This window comes from Mixophyes fleayi, chromosome 2 (genome assembly GCF_038048845.1).
Source record: "Mixophyes fleayi isolate aMixFle1 chromosome 2, aMixFle1.hap1, whole genome shotgun sequence".
NCBI lineage: Eukaryota > Metazoa > Chordata > Amphibia > Anura > Limnodynastidae > Mixophyes > Mixophyes fleayi.
Window position 1 is genome coordinate 174,547,767 of NC_134403.1, and position 24,474 is coordinate 174,572,240.

The following is a 24,474-nucleotide window of genomic DNA, read 5'->3' on the forward strand; positions in this document are numbered from 1 at the left end:
TTGGCCCTTTACTCTTTTCGCTCTATACTTCCTCCCTTGGGGCTCTCATCTCCTCTTTCGGTCTTCAGTATCACCTATATGCTGATGATATTCAACTCTACATCTCTTCTCCTGATCTTTCCTCCTCCCTCCTCTCTCGTGTAACTGACTGCCTCTCAGCCATCTCATCCTGGATGTCCTCTCGCTTTCTTAAAATTAACATCTCCAAAACCGAACTCATTGTCTTTCCCCCACCCAGGCTCCCTTCCCACCATGACCTCTCTATCGTTGTTAACAACTCCACTATCTCCTCTGTCACCCAACTCCGCTGCCTAGGTGTCACTCTCGACTCCTCTCCCTCTTTTGCCCCCCACATTCAATCCCTTGCCCAAGCCTGTCGCTTCCAACTCCGCAACATTGCCCGCATCCGTCCCTTCCTCTCTCAAGATGCCACCAAAACTATCATCCATACTCTCATCATCTCCCGTCTCGACTACTGCAACCTCCTCCTTACTGGCCTCCCCTGCTCCCACCTTGCCCCCCTCTGCTCTATACTCAATGCGGCTGCGAGACTCATCTTCCTCTCACGCCGCTCCTCCTCTGCCTCCCCTCTCTGTCTTTCCTTACACTGGCTCCCCTTCCCCTACAGAATCCTTTTCAAACTCCTCACCACCACTTACAAGGCTCTCTCTCAGTCTACTGCCCCTTACATCTCTAACCTCCTCTCCATTCACACTCCCGCCCGCTCCCTGCGCTCAGCCAATGATCGCCGCCTCTCCTCCACTCTGATCACCTCTTCCCACTCTAGAATCCAAGACTTCTCCCGTGCTGCCCCCCTTCACTGGAACGACCTCCCTCGCTCCATTCGTCTCTCACCCAATCTGTGCTCCTTCAAGCGGGCTCTTAAAACTCACCTGTTCCTTAAGGCCTACCAACCATCCACTTAGCCTCTCACCTCTTCTGGTTCTCCCCTGCCCCCTTTCTCTCTCCCCGTTGCTTCACTGGCTCCCTTATGTACCTGATTCTTTTTACCCTCCCTTAGGATGTAAGCTCGTATGAGCAGGGCCCATCTTCCCTTCTGTCTCCATACCTGTTCTTCCACTCCGTCTCTACTGTATCTGCCTGCCTGGAGTTTCTGAAGTACTGGTACTTTGTGTTTATTGTTCTGTACTGTCTTACCCTGTATAGGCTACTGTTTTACCATGTACAGCGCTGCGGAAACCTTGTGGCACCTTACAAATAAACGATAATAATAATAATAATAATAATAACTGGCTTACATATTGCCCTTATTCCAAGCAGAGCTATAACATACTGATAAGTAACCCTGTGAAAGCCTAAAACTGATCCATGACCACAATAGATTTGGTCTATTCCTTAGCACTGAACTGTCGCAGGATTCTCTGATGCTAATCATTCCACCTATAGTTTGGCTGATAGCTTTTCTTATAATTAATCTTTTGGCTGAATGGGCTAAACTGAACCACTGAAAACTCCATCACTGCCGCACTGAGCGTGATTTCCCATATTACTGTGGTCCTGAACATGCTAGGATTTATACATTAATAACAGCCTGAGAGCCACAGGCTTTGTGAGCCTGTTGCAAACAAGAAAGGTGTTTTTCTTTTGAAGTAGTTTTATTTAGTTTCAATCTGATCATTTACTAGACACTATAATGCAGACAACAAAATGAATACACTGGAAAATGTTATTTGTTACATGGCTTACATTAAACATAGAAACATTCTTTTGATTGAAAAACCACAATGAACAAATATTAGGATCTTATTGTAGACGATCAAATAGTGAGAAGTTTGGTAATTCTAGAGTCCCCAGCTGCCTGATGTTTTTGTTCCCTGGCTGTGCCTACACGTTCCTCACATCTCAGACTACTAATTATGTTTACAACATGCCTCATTTTCCTCTGACCCCTGGGAATCAATTGGCAAGCAGGTCACACTCTGAAAAAGTCATCCAAGCCCTGTAGGATTTGCCGTTTTGAAGTCGGTCTGTTCTTTTCTCCCTCTTGCCACTTTGTGGCCACAATACACAGTAACTTGGGATAAGGGCAGTGAATGTCAGCAAGTCAGGGAGGCAGTTTGATGAGTGTCTGCTTAGTCTCAGTGCAGGGTGAAATGCCATCATTACCCAGCTGCCTGTCAAATAAATTGCCAATTACGGCCATGGCAGAAGCCTGGAATTCAGTACATAACACGCTGCCATCCCCAAACCGCTAAGAGATTTAAAGGAGGAAGGGAGGTGAGAGAAGGGGGAATTAAGCAATGTTTTCCTTGTTCCAGTAGCATATGACAAGGACCAGCATGCTGGAGCTGTGATATGGTGATGAAATAATATGGAAAGTGGTGGTAATGAGCTATGTGGATTGGAACGTGTTAAAAACACAACACTGATTTTCCGCTTTGTTTTTCTTTCTTTTTTTCTATTGCAGAGCTCAGCTGCTTCCAGCTTGGGAACAGGCTACTTTGTAAGTGAAACTTTTAACAACATACCTTGTGAGGCCGTGGCATGACTAATGATACTGCTTGTGTATTTTGTCAGAACAAGTTGAGATAATCGCTGTGTGCAGACTTAAAATGTCATGTTATGGAGAGGAACAAGCTAGCTGCATAATCAGTGATACATTTTTCTATATGTATTATATGACAAGTAAAGTTTCAAAACTGTTACAAGCCATTAGGGTAACAAATGTTACAAATAATCACAATGAAAAGCTTTAATTGCAGTTTCCATGCTCATTCATATTTTCTGTGACCAAAAGTCTGCAACAACCTTACATTTGTCAACAAAGTTATATTGAATTTTTTTTGTTCATATTATGTTTTAACCAGGTAAGTCTAAATACTGTATTCAACACTAGCCGATTAAGCAATGCACTCCATACAATGTATTCACAATAGACAATGCATTATTTCTAAGAACTGTTACTACATATTTATCTAAAATACTAAATTGCCCAAAGTGTTATGATGCTTTAATAAACAAGCTTTTTTATGCTTCCTGTTGTGGTAAAATACAGGTATAAATAATATACGTATGTGTTTCAATGGGATTAAACTATCTTTTGATGGAGTTAGCCGATACTGGGCAAAAAAAGGCACCTTACCATCAGAACATATCTGACAGTGCTTTTATGCAAACTTGTGTTATCATACTGCAGATACTGAGTTTAAATAAGACAAATACTATTATATTATAAATACTATACTAAATATTACACATGTCTGGGTCCAATAAAGTTTAAAATTAAATACAAACAATTAAGACAAGAAAGTTAAAACAGCATGTGAAAAATATTCATTATATACTATATATAATTCCAATGTTATTAATTTGAAACCACTATCTGCAACTGCTCTGTATAAGAGGAAAAAGTTGGGAACTAGCTAAATGGAACTGTGCATGCTTTTGACTGTGAAGATTCCTGCCATTAAAAATGTTTTAAAAACATTTTATGCCCCCTGAAGGAAAGGCCTTAAGCGTGGGATATGTGTTTCCTGCTGCTGTAGGATAGTTGCAAGATATGTATCAATGTATTCCAGATCAGCAAAAATCAATTTCATATTTAATTGATCTGGAGTAGGAGATTTTGTAGATCTGAAAGCTTCCCTGACTTCTAGACTTTTTGGAAGTAGTATGGAACCTGCATACGTAGAACCAAGCACACTAATGAATTATACTACGTGAATTTCTGAATAAGTAATACACAAGTACTCAGTGTTTCTGATGCTTGAACTTTCCTTTTCTCTTTTTGTTGATCCATGAATTTTTTAATAAAATTAAGGGTGATTGTTCCCTGATGATATTAATGAATTAAACAATAGAGAAGCTCAAACAGTTGAAGCAAGTTTGAAATGCAATTAAATAGGGGTGTTATAGATTCTAAATTCTTTGTTGTTCCGTTGTAATTTAGGGCCAGTTCATTCATTGTTTGACCTAAATTGGTCAAATTCTTCTGGAACTGTTTTTACATTGGTAACCTGAAATCAAGTTAGTCAAACATGCAAAACTTACGATGAGCAAATTCATCAAGTTCTCAACAAATGTCAAATGCGCTTGAAATATATGTATGACGTTCGTCAAAAGCATTTAAGCCACAGTGAACACATTCAATGTTGGACAACGTTGGGTGCGTCCAATGTTTAACATCTTACACATATGTCAAACACACTGAATGGACATCAAATGGGATCATAAAAAACAGGTTCCATGAATGTTGAACAGGTCTAAACAGGTTCTAAGCTTTTCAAACAACCTTGAACCTGCGGGAACAGGCTCAAACTATGGTCAAATGTCGCAAATTTCCAAAATTTAAAACATTTACTTAATTTTGAAAATGGTTCAAGCATCTATCTCTATTAGACAATAGTAAAAAAGGGTGAAGCAAGCTTTATTTTGGGGTAACATGGGGAAAGGACTGCCTGAAGTGATAGCAGATCTGTGTGATTACGTTTTCAGTATTCAAGATTTACTCTTCACAAGGTCAATCATTTGATAATAGTCTCCTATGGTTTAGTATGTATTCAGTACAGAGTTTGTTACTGGGGACACAGCCTACAGGTGTTTTATTGTTGTGAATATTATAATGTTCCAGCAGAGTATGTTGATTGGCTTCATAAAAACATATAAAGGACGCAGGTAAGTTATGTTACACTATGAACGTGTATAGTTTACCATAAAATGTACATGTAATTGCATTTGTATTTACCATTGCCTGTATATATATATGTATACATATATATATATATATATATATATATATATATATTTATTTTTTTATTTTTTTAAATATATATATATATATATATATATATATATATATATATATATATATATATATATATATACATTAGGAATTAAATAAGTGTAGTCATACATTATATAGCTGCTTTTTATGCTAAAAAGTGGATGACACAGTGCATATCTTGTATCAGGTGGCAATGTAAGAGATGCTGCATTTTATATGAAGTACTAAATGGCGCTATCTCTCACCCGTGTAAAAGGAGACCAGGTGGAACATGGGAAGAGAGGTATAGAGTGCTGTGTAACATGCAGCATTGTATTGAATATTGCTCTTGCTTGTACAGATTTGGATCTGTATTATCTTGGGCACACGGTCTGCAAACATGGATCATAACTATTTACTTTAAATAAAACCTGGAATGAAACCTGAGTTCAAATTGTCAGCAGTGTACTCTTCGGGTTAAATTATTTATAGCAAATTATATGGATATTATAAGTTACCGTGGACCTTTGTGACCATATACACGTATGTAGGTTGAGTGTTTTTACACAGGTTACAGAAATCCAAGGAGACTTCTAATATTCATAATAATTTGCAGCATTATTGGTGCATTATTCCTTAGACTACACATGTTTTGTAGGAAAGACTGAAGTGATGACATCAGAACTCACACATTATTATCAATGTCATTAGAACTGTTTCCACAGATATTATTTACAGCAATTAATACTTAGATTAACATTACTGCATTATAACAATATACAGAAATCAATTAAAACATCAACGTACTATTTAAAGCCACGGACTCCACAAAGATCTAAAATTAATTATTACATTCCTCACAGTTGCTATGATTATGTTTTATAAGATGTGGACAAACACTCCCATTTCTATACAACATAATTTACCCAAATTCAGCATTTTCTACTGTGCGATAGTTTTTGTTGTGAATTTTGCCTGTACAATAGTTCATGTTTTAGTATTAAAAATGCTGGAAAATACAGTACATGCAGTTGTTTGTACTATATGTATTATATTATACGGATGTACATTTTTATTCATAGAATGTATACTATGTTTAAATGCTGCAGCGCCTGCTTGACATAATAAACACTGGTCAAATTCAAATTGCAATGCATTGCTTTTATACTCTCGAGATTTAAAGGGCAATACCACTGACAATACAGCCGGTGGGTCCAGAACAAAATAGTTAATATTACCACCCAAAAAGAAATCCCTTCTCCCCTGTCCCCTCCAAAACATTAACCCTAGTGCTACTAGTGGACCCGCCAGCACCATAGAGTAAATAAATAAATAAACAGTGTAGACCCCCAAACAGATTAGCCCTAGTGCTGCCAGTCTAGGCTGGAACTAGCAAAATCAGGAGTCTCCTGATTTTACTACAACCGGCACAAGGCTTTGCCAGCCAGGGCTGGTGGCACTATAGCAGGGGAATCTGCAGTGTGGGGTCCTTCTGCCATACCTGCCATAATAATAACCAACCCCAGGCTAGTAAGCAGAGGCTCAATTCACTAGGGAGATGGGTTCTGGAAAACAAAGTAGACCTCCCCCCTCAGGAGGTACCCAGCCTCATGCTGAAAGTACTAGGCTTTTTAAAACACCCCTGGGAAGTATGTGTGGGGTACCCCTTTTTGTCCCCCCCCCAGCTGTATTGTGCCGGCTAGTCTGCTGGCATCACTAGGGTTAATGTTTTTGGGGTGAAGTTTTGGGTTAGATGTTTGGGATAGATGTGGATTTTATAGTTAATATTAGCTATTTTGTGCCAGACCTGCCTGCTGTAATGCTGACATTATTACTATCGCCAGTCACAATGTCACCATTTTCACAGAATGAATATGTCAACATTTACACTGTCACCATTTTGGTGTCAGCAGTATCCTATAGATTGTAAGCTTGCGAGCAGGGCCCTCTTACCTCTTTGTCTGTATTACCCAGTATTGTTTTATTACTGTGTTTTTGTCCCCAATTATAAAGCACTACGGAATTTGCTATATAAATAAATGTTGATAACAAGTGTCGACATATTCACCGTCGCAATATCGTACCCAAGCCATATAAAAGCACTGTCTTGTGTGGCTGAACTGTAACTAAGAAAATAAAAATGAAAAGATAAGATAAGCTGCAGTTTTATTTACAGCTTTAATAAATAAATAAAAAATGTTTTAAATAAAACTATTGTGGAAGTACAAGTCCAAGCAAACTGTTAGCTAAGGCACGCAGTAATAGTTCCACAATAGAATTGTATTGTTTTGTACCAGCCCCATTGTTCTCAATTGCTCTCAAGGTCAGTAGGTTTAGCCAATCACAAGCAGCGAGCATTGCCATTTTTTCTCTGGGCAATGCATTTCAGTGCGCTTTCTGCGCCTGTTGAAAATGCATTGTCTATGCAAACAAAATTGGTGATTTTGCTAAGCACAGTAAAATCGACCAAAATTGATTAAATGTCAAATAATTTTAATTTAGATTTTAGAGCGTGGGAATGAATTAACAACTTGTCTGTGGTATTTTGGCCAATATTAACTTCCTAACAAAACTTTCAATTGGTAGATCTTCCCAGCGCCTTGGGCATAGTTTTACTTTAAGATGTCTAGGATGTCTTGCAACATTTCTGCTTGGTAAATATCAACCATGTGGATGTTTTGGATTGTACATTGGAAAAATATTCTTAAAATTGCCTTACTTATTTAGGCAGGCTCAGAGTCTTATTAACTTACATGAAATAAATATACACCAGATGTCCTCTGTGGCATAGACAATGAGAGAATTCTTTTATAACAATTCACTTTGACATGTGTTTGTAATAAATATGATTATTGTATTATCCCACAATATGGCAAAACACTGATTATACATCCCTGTTTATGCTATTAACCATAGACTTGGAGATCACTTAGTGTGGGAAGAAACTATTTATGGCTTGCACTTACAATCTAAGCTCATTTACTAAGAACAGAAGAGAAAGAAACAGAATAATGTTGAATATTATTATATTCCTCAAGGGTACATGAATGCTAAGCTCTTGACAAGTACAATTTAAAGCATTTAATCAGATTTGTGTAATTCAATGCATTTTTTTTAGAAGGAAGCCAACTCACATGCAGACAGTACAGGGATACACTGCTTTGTATTTTGAGAAATCAATCCTGTTCTAACATTAATTGTTTTTTATTATAGTGTATACATCTCATAGACTACAAGTTACTGAAGCCAAACAAGGTTCCTATAAATTATATAATTCTATATATTAGGACCAGCTTGTGAGCTGCACCAGGGTCACAAATGTTTTCTATAACACTCTGTTTCTCATTTCTCCAATAACTTTGGTTGTCATATTTAAAGTATGATTTATTTTTTCTATAAGAGACATGGGCAGTTACTTTGTATTCAATACATATAACCTTATTTGCATCTAATATGTATTTATTAATGCTAATGGATGCTTTCATCTTGCTTATACTACGGTATAATGCAAATATTCTTACACAGGCAGACTGTATAGAACAACAGTTGTCATAACAATAGCAGAATGCTTAAAGTATATAGAAGTGACGGGCAACAGACGGCCATCTGGGCCTTCACCTGTGGCCCCATCTCCTTCTCGCTTTATTGTCAGATTTCTTTGTTATAGCTTGTAAGGCTTGCTTAAACTGCTGGTATTTTATTACAAATAGGTGTCTCTTTCTTTGATTAAATGTATTGTTTTAACTTTGTTAATGAGATTAAATGGCAATGTGTTGCCCTTTTCCCATTTCGGGAAGTTGAAATGGGCATTCACACCCACCTACAGGTGATTGAGAGCCTTACTGTCATACATAAAGTAGCGGAGGAAGAATGGTACTGGTTTTTGGGATCCAGCTTTACTGGTAACTCACTGGGTGTATACCAGTGACTCAAAGAGTCCCAGAACCAGTTGCGGAAAGAAGGTTCAGCAGAGGGCAAGAGAAACCTTTTCAGGGACCACAACCAGCTCGGTTTGGTTTCCAACACACCCCAGATATCTTTGTCCCAACATCACGACCACAATTACCAGAGCTGAGGTGAAGGTGTTACAGGTGCAACAGGTTGGGCATTTACAGTGATATTGCCCACGTACACTAGGCCCCTTCCCGGGGACCCGACTTGCACCTTTGTCCATGGATTAATGTCAAGGTGATGCTTTTGGAGTGGGGGGAGGAGGAAGGGTCCCATTCAGATACACCAGAAGCAAGTGATGGAGTGTACTTGGTGGATTGTGGGGGAAGAAAACACACCACCTGGAATATGTGAGGACATTTATACCCAGTTTGGGTGGGCAATCAATGTGTCCAGTGAGGGACTAGCAAGGGTTCATTAACTCCCAAAATCTGAAATCTTGGCTCAACAGCAGGTTCTTATTGCCACAGCATTGGGCCAGATGAAGAACATTCATGATGCTAGTGTACACTTGGATTGGGATTTTTGGAAGGACTGTCTACTAAAATTGTGTTTACAAACAATTTGGGCCATTGATTAGTGACTCATGTTGTGCAGGCTGTCACTCATAGTCAAACTTGTAGTACTTCACAGTCTGTAAGGATATTAGTGTCTGAGGATGCCATTGTTGTCCCCACAGAGGAAGTGTCAAAAGGGGAAGTACATTTCTCCTGTACGGGACAACAAATAACAAAAATTCAATGCTCCTGTGTGTAAAAGTGTGTGGAGCTGTGCAAAAGATTCTGAATCCACATTGCAAAGAGATGAATGTCCATGGATATGAGTCTGTACTAGAGGGGGCATCTCCATCTCACCACACCATGCATTTCTATCAAGAAGTCACCCCCACTAGCTAGTTTAGGCCTACCATAGTTATGGAGATGTCGACAGCATTAATGACAATTGGTTATCCCTGTACCAGCACCAGACTAAAAACTACAAGGACTATTCCAAGACCCCATGAGTTGCTAGTACAGAAGTGGAAACAATGCCAAACCTAGGTATCAGTATAATAGACTATAGGCCCAAACCACCTCTGCTCCTTATTACGAAACAACTAAAACCAAGAAAGACACAGGTTTTTTACAGTACTTTTTAATTTTTAAACAAAATAAATATTCTTTTTGCCTACCTTTCTTTAAACATATTTATTAAACACAGTCCTTGAAAAGTAAAAAACCTTTGCTTCTTCATCCTCAGAATATTTGGTACACCTGGGGAAAAAAAGTCAAATTGTGTCCCCTTAGATAATAATTACAAGTAATATTGCCCCCATAGTTAATAAATAAATCATTATTCTGAGCGTAATAGTGCCCCTGTTACTGTGTATAAATAAATCATGCCCACACAATAAATAGCTAAATAAAATGGCCCCTTCAATATAAATATTATAAAATGGTATCACCAATAAAATAAAATATTTAGTGCCACCTTTATAATGTCATAAATAAATTAATAAATAAATAAATAAATAAATAGTACCCTATTTTTTCGGTAGTGTCAGTTATATTTTCCTACCATCTTCTTTCACATCTTCATTTGTTGGTCTGCCGTAATCCTTTAGAAAACCCCCAAAACAAAAGATAGAAATGTATCTCATATAAGTCAGCAAGCCACCTACTGCATAGACAGGCAGCAAATCAGAAGCAGTTTCTCATGTATCAGAAAGAAATGGGGCATTATTTATTGATGACATATACAGATGACACTAAACATTTTACTCTGTCAGGGGCAACATTTTATTACATATATATATATATATATATATATATATATATATATACATACCCTCAATTGTTCAATCAAAATGAACAGACCAGCACAAGCCAGCCAGAGTACAAAGATACAATAGTGCCCCTTATGAAAGTAAAGAGAACTGAAAGGATCGTTGGGCAGGCACTGTTTTGTAATGTATCTTTTTCTTTGTTTTTTCCCTGTACTTATTGTATATTTCTATTTTTCTATTAAAATTAATTTGTATTTTTGTACTCCGACTTGCTGGTGATTTAGTTATTTAGTTATTTATTTTGGATGAATGATTTATTTAATGCATAATAATGGCTGCAGTATTACGTTAGTTTAGAATAGTGAGGCACACTTTATTTATTAATTATGGTGGTTTGTAATATGGCGATTTTGAAAGCGGTGGGTTTCCAATGATATTAGTTCACCGTTTCAAACATCAGTGGTTTGCAAACCACCAGAAAGAAATAGTTGAAAACAGTTAATTTTAATAAACAGCAGCTTGATATATTTTCCCCTTGGGGTTTATTGACTTAAGAAAATATATTTTATGATGGATACATAACAGAGATCCAGTATTTGTTTAAAAAGGGATATAAAATTTTTCACTTTTTTTCTATTTCTATTCAGTGCCGTGTCCCAATGTAAATAGTATTGAAAGGCTTTGTTTATGTAGTTTTTTGCTCTTTACTACATTTTTATCTTTAACCTCTATACTATGTTCTTGCATGTGAAGTTTTTAAACACAAATAAATAAAAATTGGAAGATCTCACATAAAATACAAGTCATTTTTTTTAACACAGCTAATTGTAATTGCTTTAGAGATGAATGTAAGAGCACTATTTAAATCTTCAGAACAAGTATTTTATACAAATGTGTTTACAGTATGCGTAGCTTGGAATTAGAAGCTTAATGATGCTGCCAAAAAATAGAGGAGTTTGGAATTTAGACTGGGATGTTCCACTTAGTCATGTTTCAAATATGCAACATAACGTATGGTCAGTAAGAACACCCAAACACAGCCTACATCATACGCTTTAAATGTGGGAGATAATATTTTGTTCTGGCATATAAACGCTTTGGCTCAACTTGTATAAACTGTCCTGTTTACTACATAATTACTCCAAGGGCAGTTATCTCAACAACTGACAATGCTACGAAAAGTCAATTTCGATTTTTGCCGTTTCAGTGTATGTGAAAATCTGTGTTAAAGATCTATACATATAGATTATATCTTACCTGTACATGTTATCAGTATTGGAAAATTAATGACGCTCCAAATGTGTATGTGTAATACATTATGAGAGCAGTACATTAATTACTGAGTTTAACAATAATAATAGCTTAAATGTTGTGATTTAGTTCTTCATAGGTCAAAATTACTTCTAATGATCCTGTTTCTAAGTGCATAAGATAAGTGGTCTAATTATTTGCACTTACAATGCCATTAAAATGCTTTATCATTTTGATGTGTGATCATATTTCATTAAGGTATTGGCAACTGTGGCCAGTTGGAAAAAAAATTATTGTCAAATGTCATTTTACCTAAACCTATAGAGTCTTTTTTTATTTATACATTGGGATATTAGCTGATGGAATAGCAAATGGCAAAAAGTTCTGAAGTGACTAGAAGATTTCACAGGTGTCATGAAGTTCATTGTGCTGTATGAGCCCATATGTGCATGTATGTGCTTATATATTTGTATCAGAGAATGAAAGCAAATCAGGGAACAGTATAAGGAGGTGGCCTGTGCTGTCTGAGCTCACCTCCCTTCTTAGCACACAGAAAGCCCTGTACTATATATCTCTTCAGAAGTGCTTTCTGTCTGTCTATACACATAGTAGAGGTCTCTAAAAAGACACTTGACAAAAAGGAGAAAAGAAAGGGACGTCATAGATTTCACTAAGAAAATTTGTGCAGAATCAAGAGAAACTTCATCCAGCAGAAGGCAATGTGTCATACAAATACTGTTCTTGTACAATTGTAACAAACTGTTATACTGAGTTTTTTAGGAACCCATCTTATTTTGTAATAGAGATGTGTCCTTTTTATACAACTCATTCACCACATACATTGAACATTTTACAGGCAAATAAGTTGAACGCAGGAGGTAAAGTAAGGAGTGAGTGAGTAAGCAATATTGCTTTAGGATGTAACACTACTGTAGTTTCTCTGAAAATGGCTTCTCCTGGTTGTGTTTATGTTTTATCCATGAAGATTACACTTGCAAATATATTATTATTATTATTATTATTATTACTATAATAAAAGATCTTGAGAGTTTGACCCAAGGAAAGGTCTGCAAAATGAACATTGATCGTCATTGAACATATAAAGGAAGGTAAAGATGGACCAAGTCATATGCGACTAGTTACACAATTATACAGAATTATTTATGAAGTTAATACCTTGTCTCTCCTCTGTTTTATAGATAGAGGGGCAGATAAGTAGCTGTAGTGTAGGGAAGCAATATCACGAGACCTCCAATATGCAATGTTATTCAACATGCCACAAAATAAATAACAATTTAGAAACCATTTCAACAATATCAGCACTATGCAAACATAAATCACTGCGACATATACATCACTGAATAAATATATCTCACTTTGAAGTTAGGCACTAGTGCTTTAGTGAAATGGGTTTCACAAGATAAATACTTTTGGAAGGCAACAAGTTTCTAATGGGTTAATTAGACACTTTCACTAAGTGTTGATGCAGCAGTTTACCTAGGCAAATCAATCATAATAGACTTTTAGTGCAATTTTACTTATCATACAAAAATCAGTACAGATGCAGCAAGGATTAATCCAACTTGATCAGGTTAGATGCTTTTTAAGAAAGGATTGTAGACTAGGACCATTTTACACCCAGCGGTAAAGTGTAATCCACAAGTTAAAGCAAGGTGGACACATGAAGCTTAATAACTTTACGCATGTATGACTCCTGAGCACAGTTTAAGAACAGTGTAAAAAGCAGTAACTCTGCACAACACACGTGTTCCAGTGTAAGCAACGCAAACTTCACTAAGTAAACTGCCTAATGGAATAAACAGATCTCTTCAAGCAACTGTAGATTTAAACAACTTGCAATTCTCTCCTCAGCAACCAATTAAGGCAATTTCACAATAGGATCAAACTTCTGATGTGATATAGACAAACTCTTGTGACAAATGATTTCTCTCTATGTAACTAGCACTCTGTGTCAGCTTGCAAATAAAGTTAAAATGCAGCAGATTTGGCTGTAATAAATTCTTCCTGCAGACAGCACCACAACCTCTCAATAGCAATGTTACATTCCTGGTCAGTGGTTTTAATAACACAACTTGAGGTTTTGCTTATTTCACTTTAATAACTTGAACATAGCAAGGCGAATAAACCATAAACTTATCTGTCTTCATATGAGTCCTGCTGACATCTGATGGGCTTTACTCCAGAGATGCTTCCTTCTGGGCTGGCTTTTAAAATTTGAGCTTTAGCTGCGAAGATGGCACCCAAATTGTGTTTTTTGAATGAATGCATGCAGTAATATACCTGTAATTAGCAGGGTATTACATTATCTCCCCCTGGAACACAGCATGTTCTCATGCTGGATTAGAATCACAAAAAAAAAAGTGTTTTCAAAACAATTGTAACCCTATCTGAAAGTAATCAAACAGGTTAACAGGACATACAATTAACTTTACGCCACTGCTTGTATCTGGCAGGAAAGACACCCCTAGTCCTTCTCTCTGACCTCCTGAGATTCATTGGCACAAGTACATTGCCAAGATCAACATTACTGTCAGTATCAGTATCAGCATTGTCATTATCCTCACTTACAAGTTCTTTACTGTCTACTTGGACTATGTTATCTATGTCTGAATCTAGGGGTAAAGCTATTGATGTCCCTGGGATTACAGGCCCATACATAGACATGAGAAAGTCTGTGTGATTTGAAAAGGGGGACCTCTCTGTCAGGGATACACCTTTTTCATCCTCAAATTCCTGACTGGTGGTAGAACTGGCTATGTACAACTTGAGTTGGTCTCTGTGAACTACACTAGAGCTTCAGTTGTCTTCTCTTTCAAGGCAACACCATCAATTGGAATGACAGTGACAATATATGGTATCAATTCCCATCTAGTATCAAGTTTGCTATTGAAATGCTTCTTTTTCTTACACACACGATCACCAACAGCTGCTGCCTTAGCATTTGCATAATAATTCTCTTTCTGACTTTGGTGCACAACTTTTTTTGCGCTGATGGATAATCTCTTGAGTTTCTTGTATCCTGTACAGGTGTTACACCACCCAGTCTGTATAAGGAGCCTCTACTTTTTGTTGAGGAGGGTCTAAAAGCAGGTGTACAGGCAATTTACCATATTACCTTCTTCCAAACAGAAGTTAATATGGTGTGAACCCTGCAGAGCAATGTTTAGTATTATAATATAAGAATGTCAGTTTGGACAATAGACTAGGCCTCTAATTGCTGTGAGGGAGGGATGGCTCTCTGCATGCCAATTAAGGTTTGATTAATTTTCTCAAAAAGGCCAGTACATTGAGTATGATATGCTGTCCTCCTCATGTTCTTGCATACATATTGCACAGTTCTTGGAACATTTGCAACTCAAATGCAGGTTCCTGATCTGTAAGGATTTTCTCAGGGAACTCAAATGGCTTGACAAAGTCTTCCCAAAAGACAGCAGCTGTGGTTATGTCTGCCAGGTCTTTCAAAGGGTCTACTGTCGTAAACTTGATGTAATGGTCAATTCATTTTTATTCTTTAGCTTCACGAGATCCATGGTCACAATTTCCAGTGGATGATTACTTTGAATGGAATGGAGTGGGGCCATTTGGCCTAGCTGTACATTTCTTTTGGCAGCACAAATAGGAAATTTCCTGCATCACTCTTCCACATCTTCAAACATCCCTACCCATTAGAAACTTTTTCTCAAATTAGATTTAGTCATTTGACTCCTTAAATGTCCTGATTGGTCATGATATGCTTTCAATAGAACTTCAGCATACCATTTTGGTACTATGGTTTGAGTGATACTGGAGTGAGTTCCAGGATCAACACCACACCAAACTATCAGTCCCTGCTTGACATTCAGCCACTTTCTTGACTTCAGCAGTTTCAACAATTATGGATCAGCCTGTTGTGTTTGGGTTTGATTTAGCATGGTCTGTGAGATTAGTAATGACTTTTTGACAATTTTTGGAGCAGGGAATTTTCGGACTGTACCTGTTCCCAGTCAATCCCTTAAGAACTTTATTTTGAATCATTAGATTCCATTTCCACAGAAGGTGAGGTTCCCAAAATGAAAGCATGTTATCCAACAGGAACTGAATAGAAAGCAAGGGTCTCTACAGCTTCACAACAGTTCTCGTTCTCTCCATTCTCTTCAGTAGTGGGAAGATGAGACAAGGCAACCACATTTCCATTGAATTTTACACTCCTGTATCTAATTGTGTACTGGAATTTGGTGACTCTAGATTATTGGCGGTGAAAACTAAGAACCTGCTGGTCTGAACATACGCTAAGACTGCGCCCAACCATCTAGTACTGGCATCAATATATACCTGAAATGTTTTTTTAGTTAGGATATGTCAACAAGTGGGCATCCATTAAAAAAGCTTTCAGCTGGTAAAATGCCCCTTGCTGATGTCCAGTCCATTCAACAGGAACATTCCTCCATTGCCCCTTTCCAGGTTCTCCAAGCAATAATTCATGCAAAGGAATGACAACCTTCACAAAATTTTCCACAAATCTCCTATAGTATTCTATAAATCCGAGGAACCTTTGGACGTCTTTCACGGTTTTGGAAACAGGACAGTCTATCGCTGCCCTTATCTTCTCTGGGTCTGGTGTCACTCTTGCTAAGCTGAATGTGTCCCAAGTATTGGAATTTTTGGCTTCACCAGGTGGCACTTGGTTGGTTTCACCTTCAAGCTATACCTGGCAAGCTGCTCAAAGACTTTGCCAAGATGCATCCGATATTCCTCATATGTTCTGGAGAAGATAATGATGTCATCCGGATATAATATCGCCCTCAAAAATGATGTCACACAGGATGGATTCCATGTCTCACTGGAAAGTAGCGGGTGTGTTGCATATTCCAAACGGCATTTGTTTAAATTCAAGGAGCCCCATAAGGGTTGTCAATGCCGTCTTCTCCAGGTCTTCAGGGGCTAGAGGAATCTGCCAGTTTCCAACGGTCAGATCTAACATGGAAAATTATGCTGCAAACTTCAATGCAGTCAATTATTCTTCTATCCTCGGCAGATGGTAGGCGTCTTTATTGGCCACCTGATTCAACTTACTTTAATCTACACAGAAACGTAGGCTACCATCCTTCTTTTTCATCAGCACCATCAGTGCAGCCCAAGGACTATAACTGTCCCTGATTAACCCAGTGGACTTAATTTTATTGATCATTTGCTTGACCAGTTGGTACATAGATGAAGCCAAAATCTGATGCCTTGGTCTGATGGGATGACAATATAGTCATTAATTAAAAAACATTAAACAAGGGTGTTTTTTTCTTTTTTTTATCCCATGATATACATTTATCAGGATGTTATATTTACTGTAAATAAAATGCATTTTTAAAGTTGCTTTTGATTGCAAACACATGTCTAGCATGCTTACGCGATTATCTTCACAATTATCCGGCACTTACAACTGACCTATAGCTGGTGCAAGTGATACGACTGAAAAACACATACCTTAGCTTGAATCGGACGCTGCTGCGTGTGCTTGACCTTGGCATGCCCTTGCTGTACATTGTATACATGCATACGCCCCTTCCCCACCCCGTTCCGCCCATGAATTCATAGGCTCAGAAATGTCCTTTTGTATTCAAATATTAATTGGATGTGTTTGCATTCACTGGCATATAGTCCATTTCTGGGTATACACAGTGCAGTTTAATGTAAAATACAGCATGTATAGGCATTTATGTTTCTTAGTGTATCAGGCCTATTATGTTTACATTGCATTGTACCGAAACCATTTAATCAATGTTTGAAGAAATAGTGAAGAATTCAAGAATATGGCATTTTTAAAATCAATTATTTTTCTGTGTTGTCCTCTGACATTTATTTTGAAAGAACAAAATTGGAGCTGGAAAAGAAAAGTAGTTTGTGATAGTAAAATTAAAACAAGCAATGCATATAAATCAGACTATTGTGTACTATGAAGCTCAGAATTACTGTCTGATAAAATGTAGGACACCAGATTAAATTACATCATTGAACCACCACCATCCACTGTTAATGGTAATTGTGCAGATATAACTGGCTTTCTTAGCAACATCTCAGATATTTACCCCCTACTGTTTTCAATTCAAACCTTTGATGAAAATATTCCCAGTACTTCTTTAAAGCAGACACCCAACTGTCTTTCTTGACAAAAGCAAGGTCTCTAAATCAGATCCTGACAATTTGTGACACAGCAGTCTATCCAACTCAAATTTTACCTATGTTTCTATGTCATTATAAAAGTGGAAAAAAATCTCCATGAGAAAGCTGTTCCACCGCTAGAACCTTGAGATATTCCACTTGTATGAACTAGAACGCCCATTGCAAAAATTTTGTTTACAATAATTAAATAGCTGTTTACCTTGCAATGTAATACTTGAGTAAATTATTAAAAGCTAATGCCGTAGCTCAGCACTGATTGCCTATTATTCTGAGCGAATGAAGATTAGCCACAGAGAAATGCTATAGACTGGTTAGACATTATTTAGTATAGTGTTCCCTTTCCTTGTCCATATTTAAATTGGAGATATCAGTAGATCTGTTTCTTTGGACTAACATAATTTATTTTCGCACACCTTCAAGGTCAAGTAAACCTAAACATTGATTTTGTTTCTATACAAAGCATAAAGTTGTATACATTATTTAATCAGATACTGTCAACTACAGATTTTTTTTTTAATAAAGGTTCTGGCGCCCTTTACCCCTTCATCAGAAACCATTTTTGCCACAGCTATTAAAAATAGTACTAAAAGAAGGAGATACAAGAGATACAAAATTGTAAAGATAAAACATAGCTTGTCAGTTATATTTTTATCACCACTGACCTGCCACTGTGTATGAAACCAATCTGCAGTCTGTGCAGAAGAAGACTGTTACCTGTGAGACAATGATGTCGATCAGGCAAACTTGTGGCTTCTAAACATTCCACAAGTGATGCAAGAAGCAGATGTACCACCCTAATGTGTGGTTTGTCTAAAGGTTAAAACAGACAACATGTTACACAGAAAAGGTCAACTATAAATAGAGGCGGACAGAGGCTGTGGGCCCCAGGGGCAAGGAAGCGGGGAGGAGGAAACCAGGGCCCACAACACGCTAGTTCCCTGTGCAGCGGGCCCCATTATCTCCATGGGCCCCGGTTTACCGCACCTGCTGCACCAATGGTAGTTCCACCACGGAGTATAAACACATTTGTTATTTCAGGTACATTAATTTACTCTGTAATACACAGGCTTTGATATATAATAAAATACAAATGTGGCTTTACTCATTAACTAGATCAAAATTAATTTGTGTTAAATGTGAATTAAGAAACTGTTCTTATTTCCTTTAACTATAATTTAAGCTCCTCTCTGAAATTTCTCAAACAAGCTCTGCTTTCGCCAGTCAATATTATTGACATTCATTGGTAGTCAAAATCTGACAGTTTAGCTTGCAGCTTGACTTAGGGCAATGTCTGTCTTAATCTGATGGTTTTTGACTGGTTGATTTAATCCTTTAAATAAGTAAATGTCTAAATAATCCACGTGGCATAAAGGCCTCCAGCAACATAACCTTTTGATCACTTGGTAGTCAATCACATGGTAAGAATGCACTAATATTTGGCATGTAAATAGTTGATGTAGCTTTGTTGTGTGCTTAAATTGTATCTAGCAAAATAATTTCTGAAACACTTATGGAATCAACTGGCTATTGTTCTTATTGCAGTGGACCATGCATGAATATGTAATATGTATACATATGTATAAAATATCATTTTACTTCTGCTATCTTGTAATCCTTTCATGTCAATGATATTATTAAATTTCCTTAAATGCAAACTGGTTAAAATCATTTAAATTTCATTAGCATTGTTGTTACAGTGGTAGTTTAAGCTGAATCTTACACTTCACTAAACTAAAATATAAATTCTTGTGTAAAATGGGAAAAAAACCTACAGAAGCACAAGAAAGAATAACTCAAGACCCAGATCCATTGAGCACAGACAGTATTAAAGACCAGTTGGGTAGCTTCTTAATCTTTTTTTATAATGATGCATGTTTCTCCACGTTATGAGTAGAAATCAAGCTCGGCCAGATGAACTCTAGTGATTAAATGGTACATTAGAAATCTTCCCATAGAAAATGAAGTCTGCAAATAAATAAACTGAATTTTCCAAGCCCACCATCATGCTGCTATATAACAAGAGCTATAATATAATATAATATAAATTATTTAGAAAACAGAGGAAGAATTATTAATTTAGATTGGGGTTTGTCCTGGATCAATTGCAACCACAGACATTTAAAGTACACTTATGTAATATTTTAACCTATATCGGGTGTTGTTTCTTCTGATAAAGGGTCCATATCATCCCATATAGCTTTAAACCTACATGAGCTCCTATAGATTGTTCAATGGATATCATTTTCTGTTTAAAAAGTTTGAACATACTTTTTGAGGAACAGGAGATTTAGGTTTTCCAAGATGTTTCCTGCCTGACATTAACAAAACCAAAACAGACAATTAATCCCACAAACAGCTTAATTGCGCACTACAAACGCAGACACTTGCATCTGAGATCAACTGTTTTTGTGGAAAAGTTTGGATTTAATGCTATCCAATCCATTGTTAGGTAATCGTAGATGCCTCAACTATCCATAGGGTTCAGGGCAGGCTGGGCTGGGGACTGCCTTGGGTTGTGACACTGGACCACCTACATCTGATTTCCTTTAAACTGTTGAGTCTTGCCCCCTGGGCTAAAATTTGCCAGCCCTCCCCTGATAGGGTTCCTGCTGTATGGATGACACTTGTTTGTTCCTTTTGTGGTTTATTTGTAAAATACCTCATTTGGAAAACTTTCTGCACATGTTTATGCTATTCTGCAACTAGGACAAATTATTAGGATCTATTTCCCATGAGAAAGTTGATAGACGAAACGTGTTGGGACTCCGCCTTCAACATGATCTATTGGCCAATAGACTACAACCGTAAGTGACATCACGACCAGAAGAACGTATGTACTCCACACGTGGAACGCAGAAGCTACTCTGCAATAGCGGCATGATCACCCGCTATCTCCGTCCCTGACCTGGCCCTCATTGTAGCTGCACTAAGAGAAGAGGACATCATCAGAACATTGTTTCAGAACTGGGCACGGTTTGTTACTTCCCAAGCCACCGACAAATCGCAAGTATCAGTTTACACTAAGAAGAAATTTATTCTGCACAGTCTCTAGACTTCATTGGACTGATCACCACGTATTTGGCAATCGTCTGATTGCGGTTCCACACGTACTGAATCATCCTCCATTGGAACTGCCACCTTGGTTCATTTAGTTGTTATATACTATTATTCCATTACTGCCAGCATTTAATATTGTTTCCACCTCTTATGTTCCATACATTGTTTCTTTATATATCAGGTATGCGATATAACATCAAGACTGGTTGATTGAGAATATTACAAATCTGTTACTCCATTCATTGTATTTACGTCCTTGATTTTGCTAATGTTTTTATATGGTCACTTTTTTAATATATTGTATCCCTGAGGCCTCTCGGTTATGTTTAGATTGTCTTATGTGCACATGTTTTTATAGGATAAATAAATTTGTTTTATATATTCAGCTACATTTGGTACGGTTGTCCAAGGGACCTGTATTTCTTTTTGCAATCAATTGTATGGATACCGAATGACTAGTTGGTGTTACTTAGGAAGCATTATTCATCATCTACAAGTCAGTGAGCGCAGAGATTTTTCATTTGTTTAGGATCTATTTCTATACCCGTCAGAGTTTAACATATTGGTACAACTTTTGTTTAAAGTTAGTTAATTATTATGTTTTGTTTGGATACAGGAATAATCATACAGATAATCTTTGGACTGTTTTTGTTGTTCTACAAAATATGTTACTGATAAGATTTGTTTTAATTATGGCTTTTTATAACTATTTTTCACTATAAACAGTGTCTGTTCCTTAGTGGCAAAAGTCAACCTAATACTATTTGTTTGCTATTACAAATAGCTGATGGTTCAATTTGTGGTATTTCTATACCATAGATTTAATTTCCCGATTTATAAGGAGGTACTCTAACAACTAACTGCCCACCAGGGCCGTCTTTCCTATTGGGCACGCTGGGCAGGTGCCCGGGGGCCCTGCAGCCCAGGGGGGCCCTCCGTCGCGCTCCGCAATGGATGTCGGGCGGGCGTGATGACATCACGCCCGCCCGACATCCATTGCGGAGCGCGACGGAGGAGGAGACCAGGGAGGGAGCCGGATCGCCAGCTGACCGCAAGGTAAGTATTTTCTTCTTTTTTTCAGGGTTTTCTTTTTCCTGCCTCCGACGGGCCCCCTGGGCTGCAGGGCCCATATATATAATCATTATTTTTTTATTTTTGTATATATAGGGGCCCCGGTGCACTGCTGTGCCGGGGGCCCAAGAGGTTCTTAAGAGGGCCCTGCTGCCCACCACATTTGGATCAATGCTACTTGGGAATAGATCATATTTTCATTCAGGATAAAATGATAACTCTAATAGGAAATTCTAGTATTAGCTTCTTTCACCTCTTGGATCATTTTCCAATATTTGTGACATGTATTAAAGCCCACTTCTAGAAAATATTTCGAATTGGCAACTTAATAAGCAATCTCAACATAATGATCCAACCTTTAAACAACTGTTTTGCGTTTCTTCAGTAAAAATATATATCTTTAATACTTATGGGACACAAATGTGTTTTAAGAGGATAATTTATCAAAATAACCTCAATCTAGGAAAATCTCAGTAAAAAAGAAGATTAAAACACTTAATGAAAGAATCATCCATTAGAATTACAGCACAATCTTAAGCAAACGCAACTGTTGCACCTCTTATAAAGTTCTGTAGTGCAGAACACAGCACTGAAAATGAGTGCAACAATGAGGGATCAAAAGTGACACATAATGAGTTAAAGGAATTAAGAGTTTCAGAAGAAAGAATGTTATAGGAAGCCAGGTGGAATGATTGGCAGACAGGAAAGGGGATAGAGCTGTGATATTTGAGACTGCATTGAGTGACATTTGTATCCTGGTGCCAAGCAAATATAAGGCAGGCTTAAAGCTGGTAGAAACTTACCCCAATAGGCTTAAAGCTGTTACTGCAGGCAAAGATGGCTCTACCGAGTACTAATCTGCAAGCCGTTGAATAGTTATGCAAGCAGTATTTATATTCAAAAAATCTGCAGACAAATAATGAATAATACATTTGAAATGTACTTTAAGGGTCTATTGTTTTGCCAAAAAAATACTGGAACAAGCTGTGTAAGTGTCATTTGTAATACAGACAACTTGACTTTTTAGGGAGTTGAACACATTTTCAAGTCACTGTGCCCTTCATGTACCAGTATAAATAAGCAACCTCTGTTTTTACACTCCTTAATATCCCTTAGTAAACTTATGCAGGAATTTCAATGAGAATGTGTTTTCACATCTAAATACATGCATTGTATGCAGCTTAGCTGTGTAATAGAATGCATGTAAGTAACAATAAGTAACCACATTAATAAAACACATTGAGTTTGTTCAATAACATTCCATAGTTGTTTAATTTTGAGGGTCAAATAATCAGGTAAACATAAATACTAAGGGCCTTATGTAGAGTTGGATGTAATTGAGGCTGTTTAAAATATATACTTAGCATTTAGAGCCACGTGTATCGTAATTTGCAAAAGGCATACATTTCAGTAAGGTACACTTAAAACGCCTCACATGTTAAAAGCGTATTGTGCGCTACAGGCTGTAGGCTTGAGAAGTAAATAACTACACCTCAGGCATTGGAGCGTAGGAAATTCCCTAATTACAAATATTACTGCACTGCTATTAAGAGCTCATGCAGTGTTTTTCCTGCTATAGTGGCACCAACCGGAATTGTACTGACAATCTTGGGGACACCCCACACTTTTTGTCCCCCTACCTTGCTAATAACAGACGAGGCTTGCAGCACTAGAGCTGTTTGGCTTTTTCTTTTCGCAAGAGGGGGGTGTATTAGGAACTCCCAAGTCAGTACAGTGAAACTCGGGAACTACTCTGAAGCCCAGGTGTTCGCTGACCCCCTAGTGGTGGGGACAGACTGGGCTGCGGGCCGACCGAGGGTCGAGTGACGTATACTGACTTAAAGGAGTTCCCAGAAGTGGAGTGATTGGCGGACTGTAGTTAAGTAGAATCCTAGGTCAAAGGGTCACAGGCACAGATGCAATATCCAAGGACAAGCGAAGGGTCAAACACACAGGCAGAGAAGCAAAATCCGAAGTCCAGGCAAAAGGTCGAGGTCAGAAGAGAAGGGTCACAGGTCCAATAACAAGCAGGGGTCAAAACACGGGTAGTCAAATCCAAGGTAGCAGGAACCAAAACAAATAGCACAAGCAGGCAGCAGGACTGAGGACAGAACGCTATAACTGGCAGTGAGGCTGCAGACCTCACTGCCTTAAATACACAGAGGGACCAATCAGGGCTTGCCCCTGAAGTATACCCACTTGCAGGCTAATGCCTGCTAATTCAGCCCACAGGCTGAATTCAATCATAATTTACAAAATGCGCGTGCGCGCCCGACTCTCTATACCGCCGGGACGCCGCGCTGAAGGAGCGTCTGACCGTTGCCTTAGCAACGGTCGGGTGCTGGGCGGAAGTGACGTCCCGGTCGTCAAGGTGACGGCCGGGACGCTAGAGGAACCAGGAAGCGAGCCGCGGCGGCTCGTAACAGGGGGACGCTTATTTATTTAACTGTATTTATTTATTTTAAAGGCAAATGCAAGTCTG

General features: G+C 37.9%; 1 protein-coding gene across 5 annotated transcripts in view; it reads left to right on the top strand.

Moving 5' to 3' along the window:
- AUTS2 (activator of transcription and developmental regulator AUTS2) overlaps positions 1 to 24,474 on the top strand; it is a 1,332,985-nt gene that overhangs the window by 595,088 nt on the left and 713,423 nt on the right. For all 5 annotated transcript variants that reach the window (XM_075195009.1, XM_075195006.1, XM_075195008.1 and 2 more), the window contains one exon: positions 2,429 to 2,464. In XM_075195009.1, the coding sequence (XP_075051110.1) occupies positions 2,429 to 2,464 (36 nt within the window). The remainder of the gene's footprint in view (positions 1 to 2,428; positions 2,465 to 24,474) is intronic.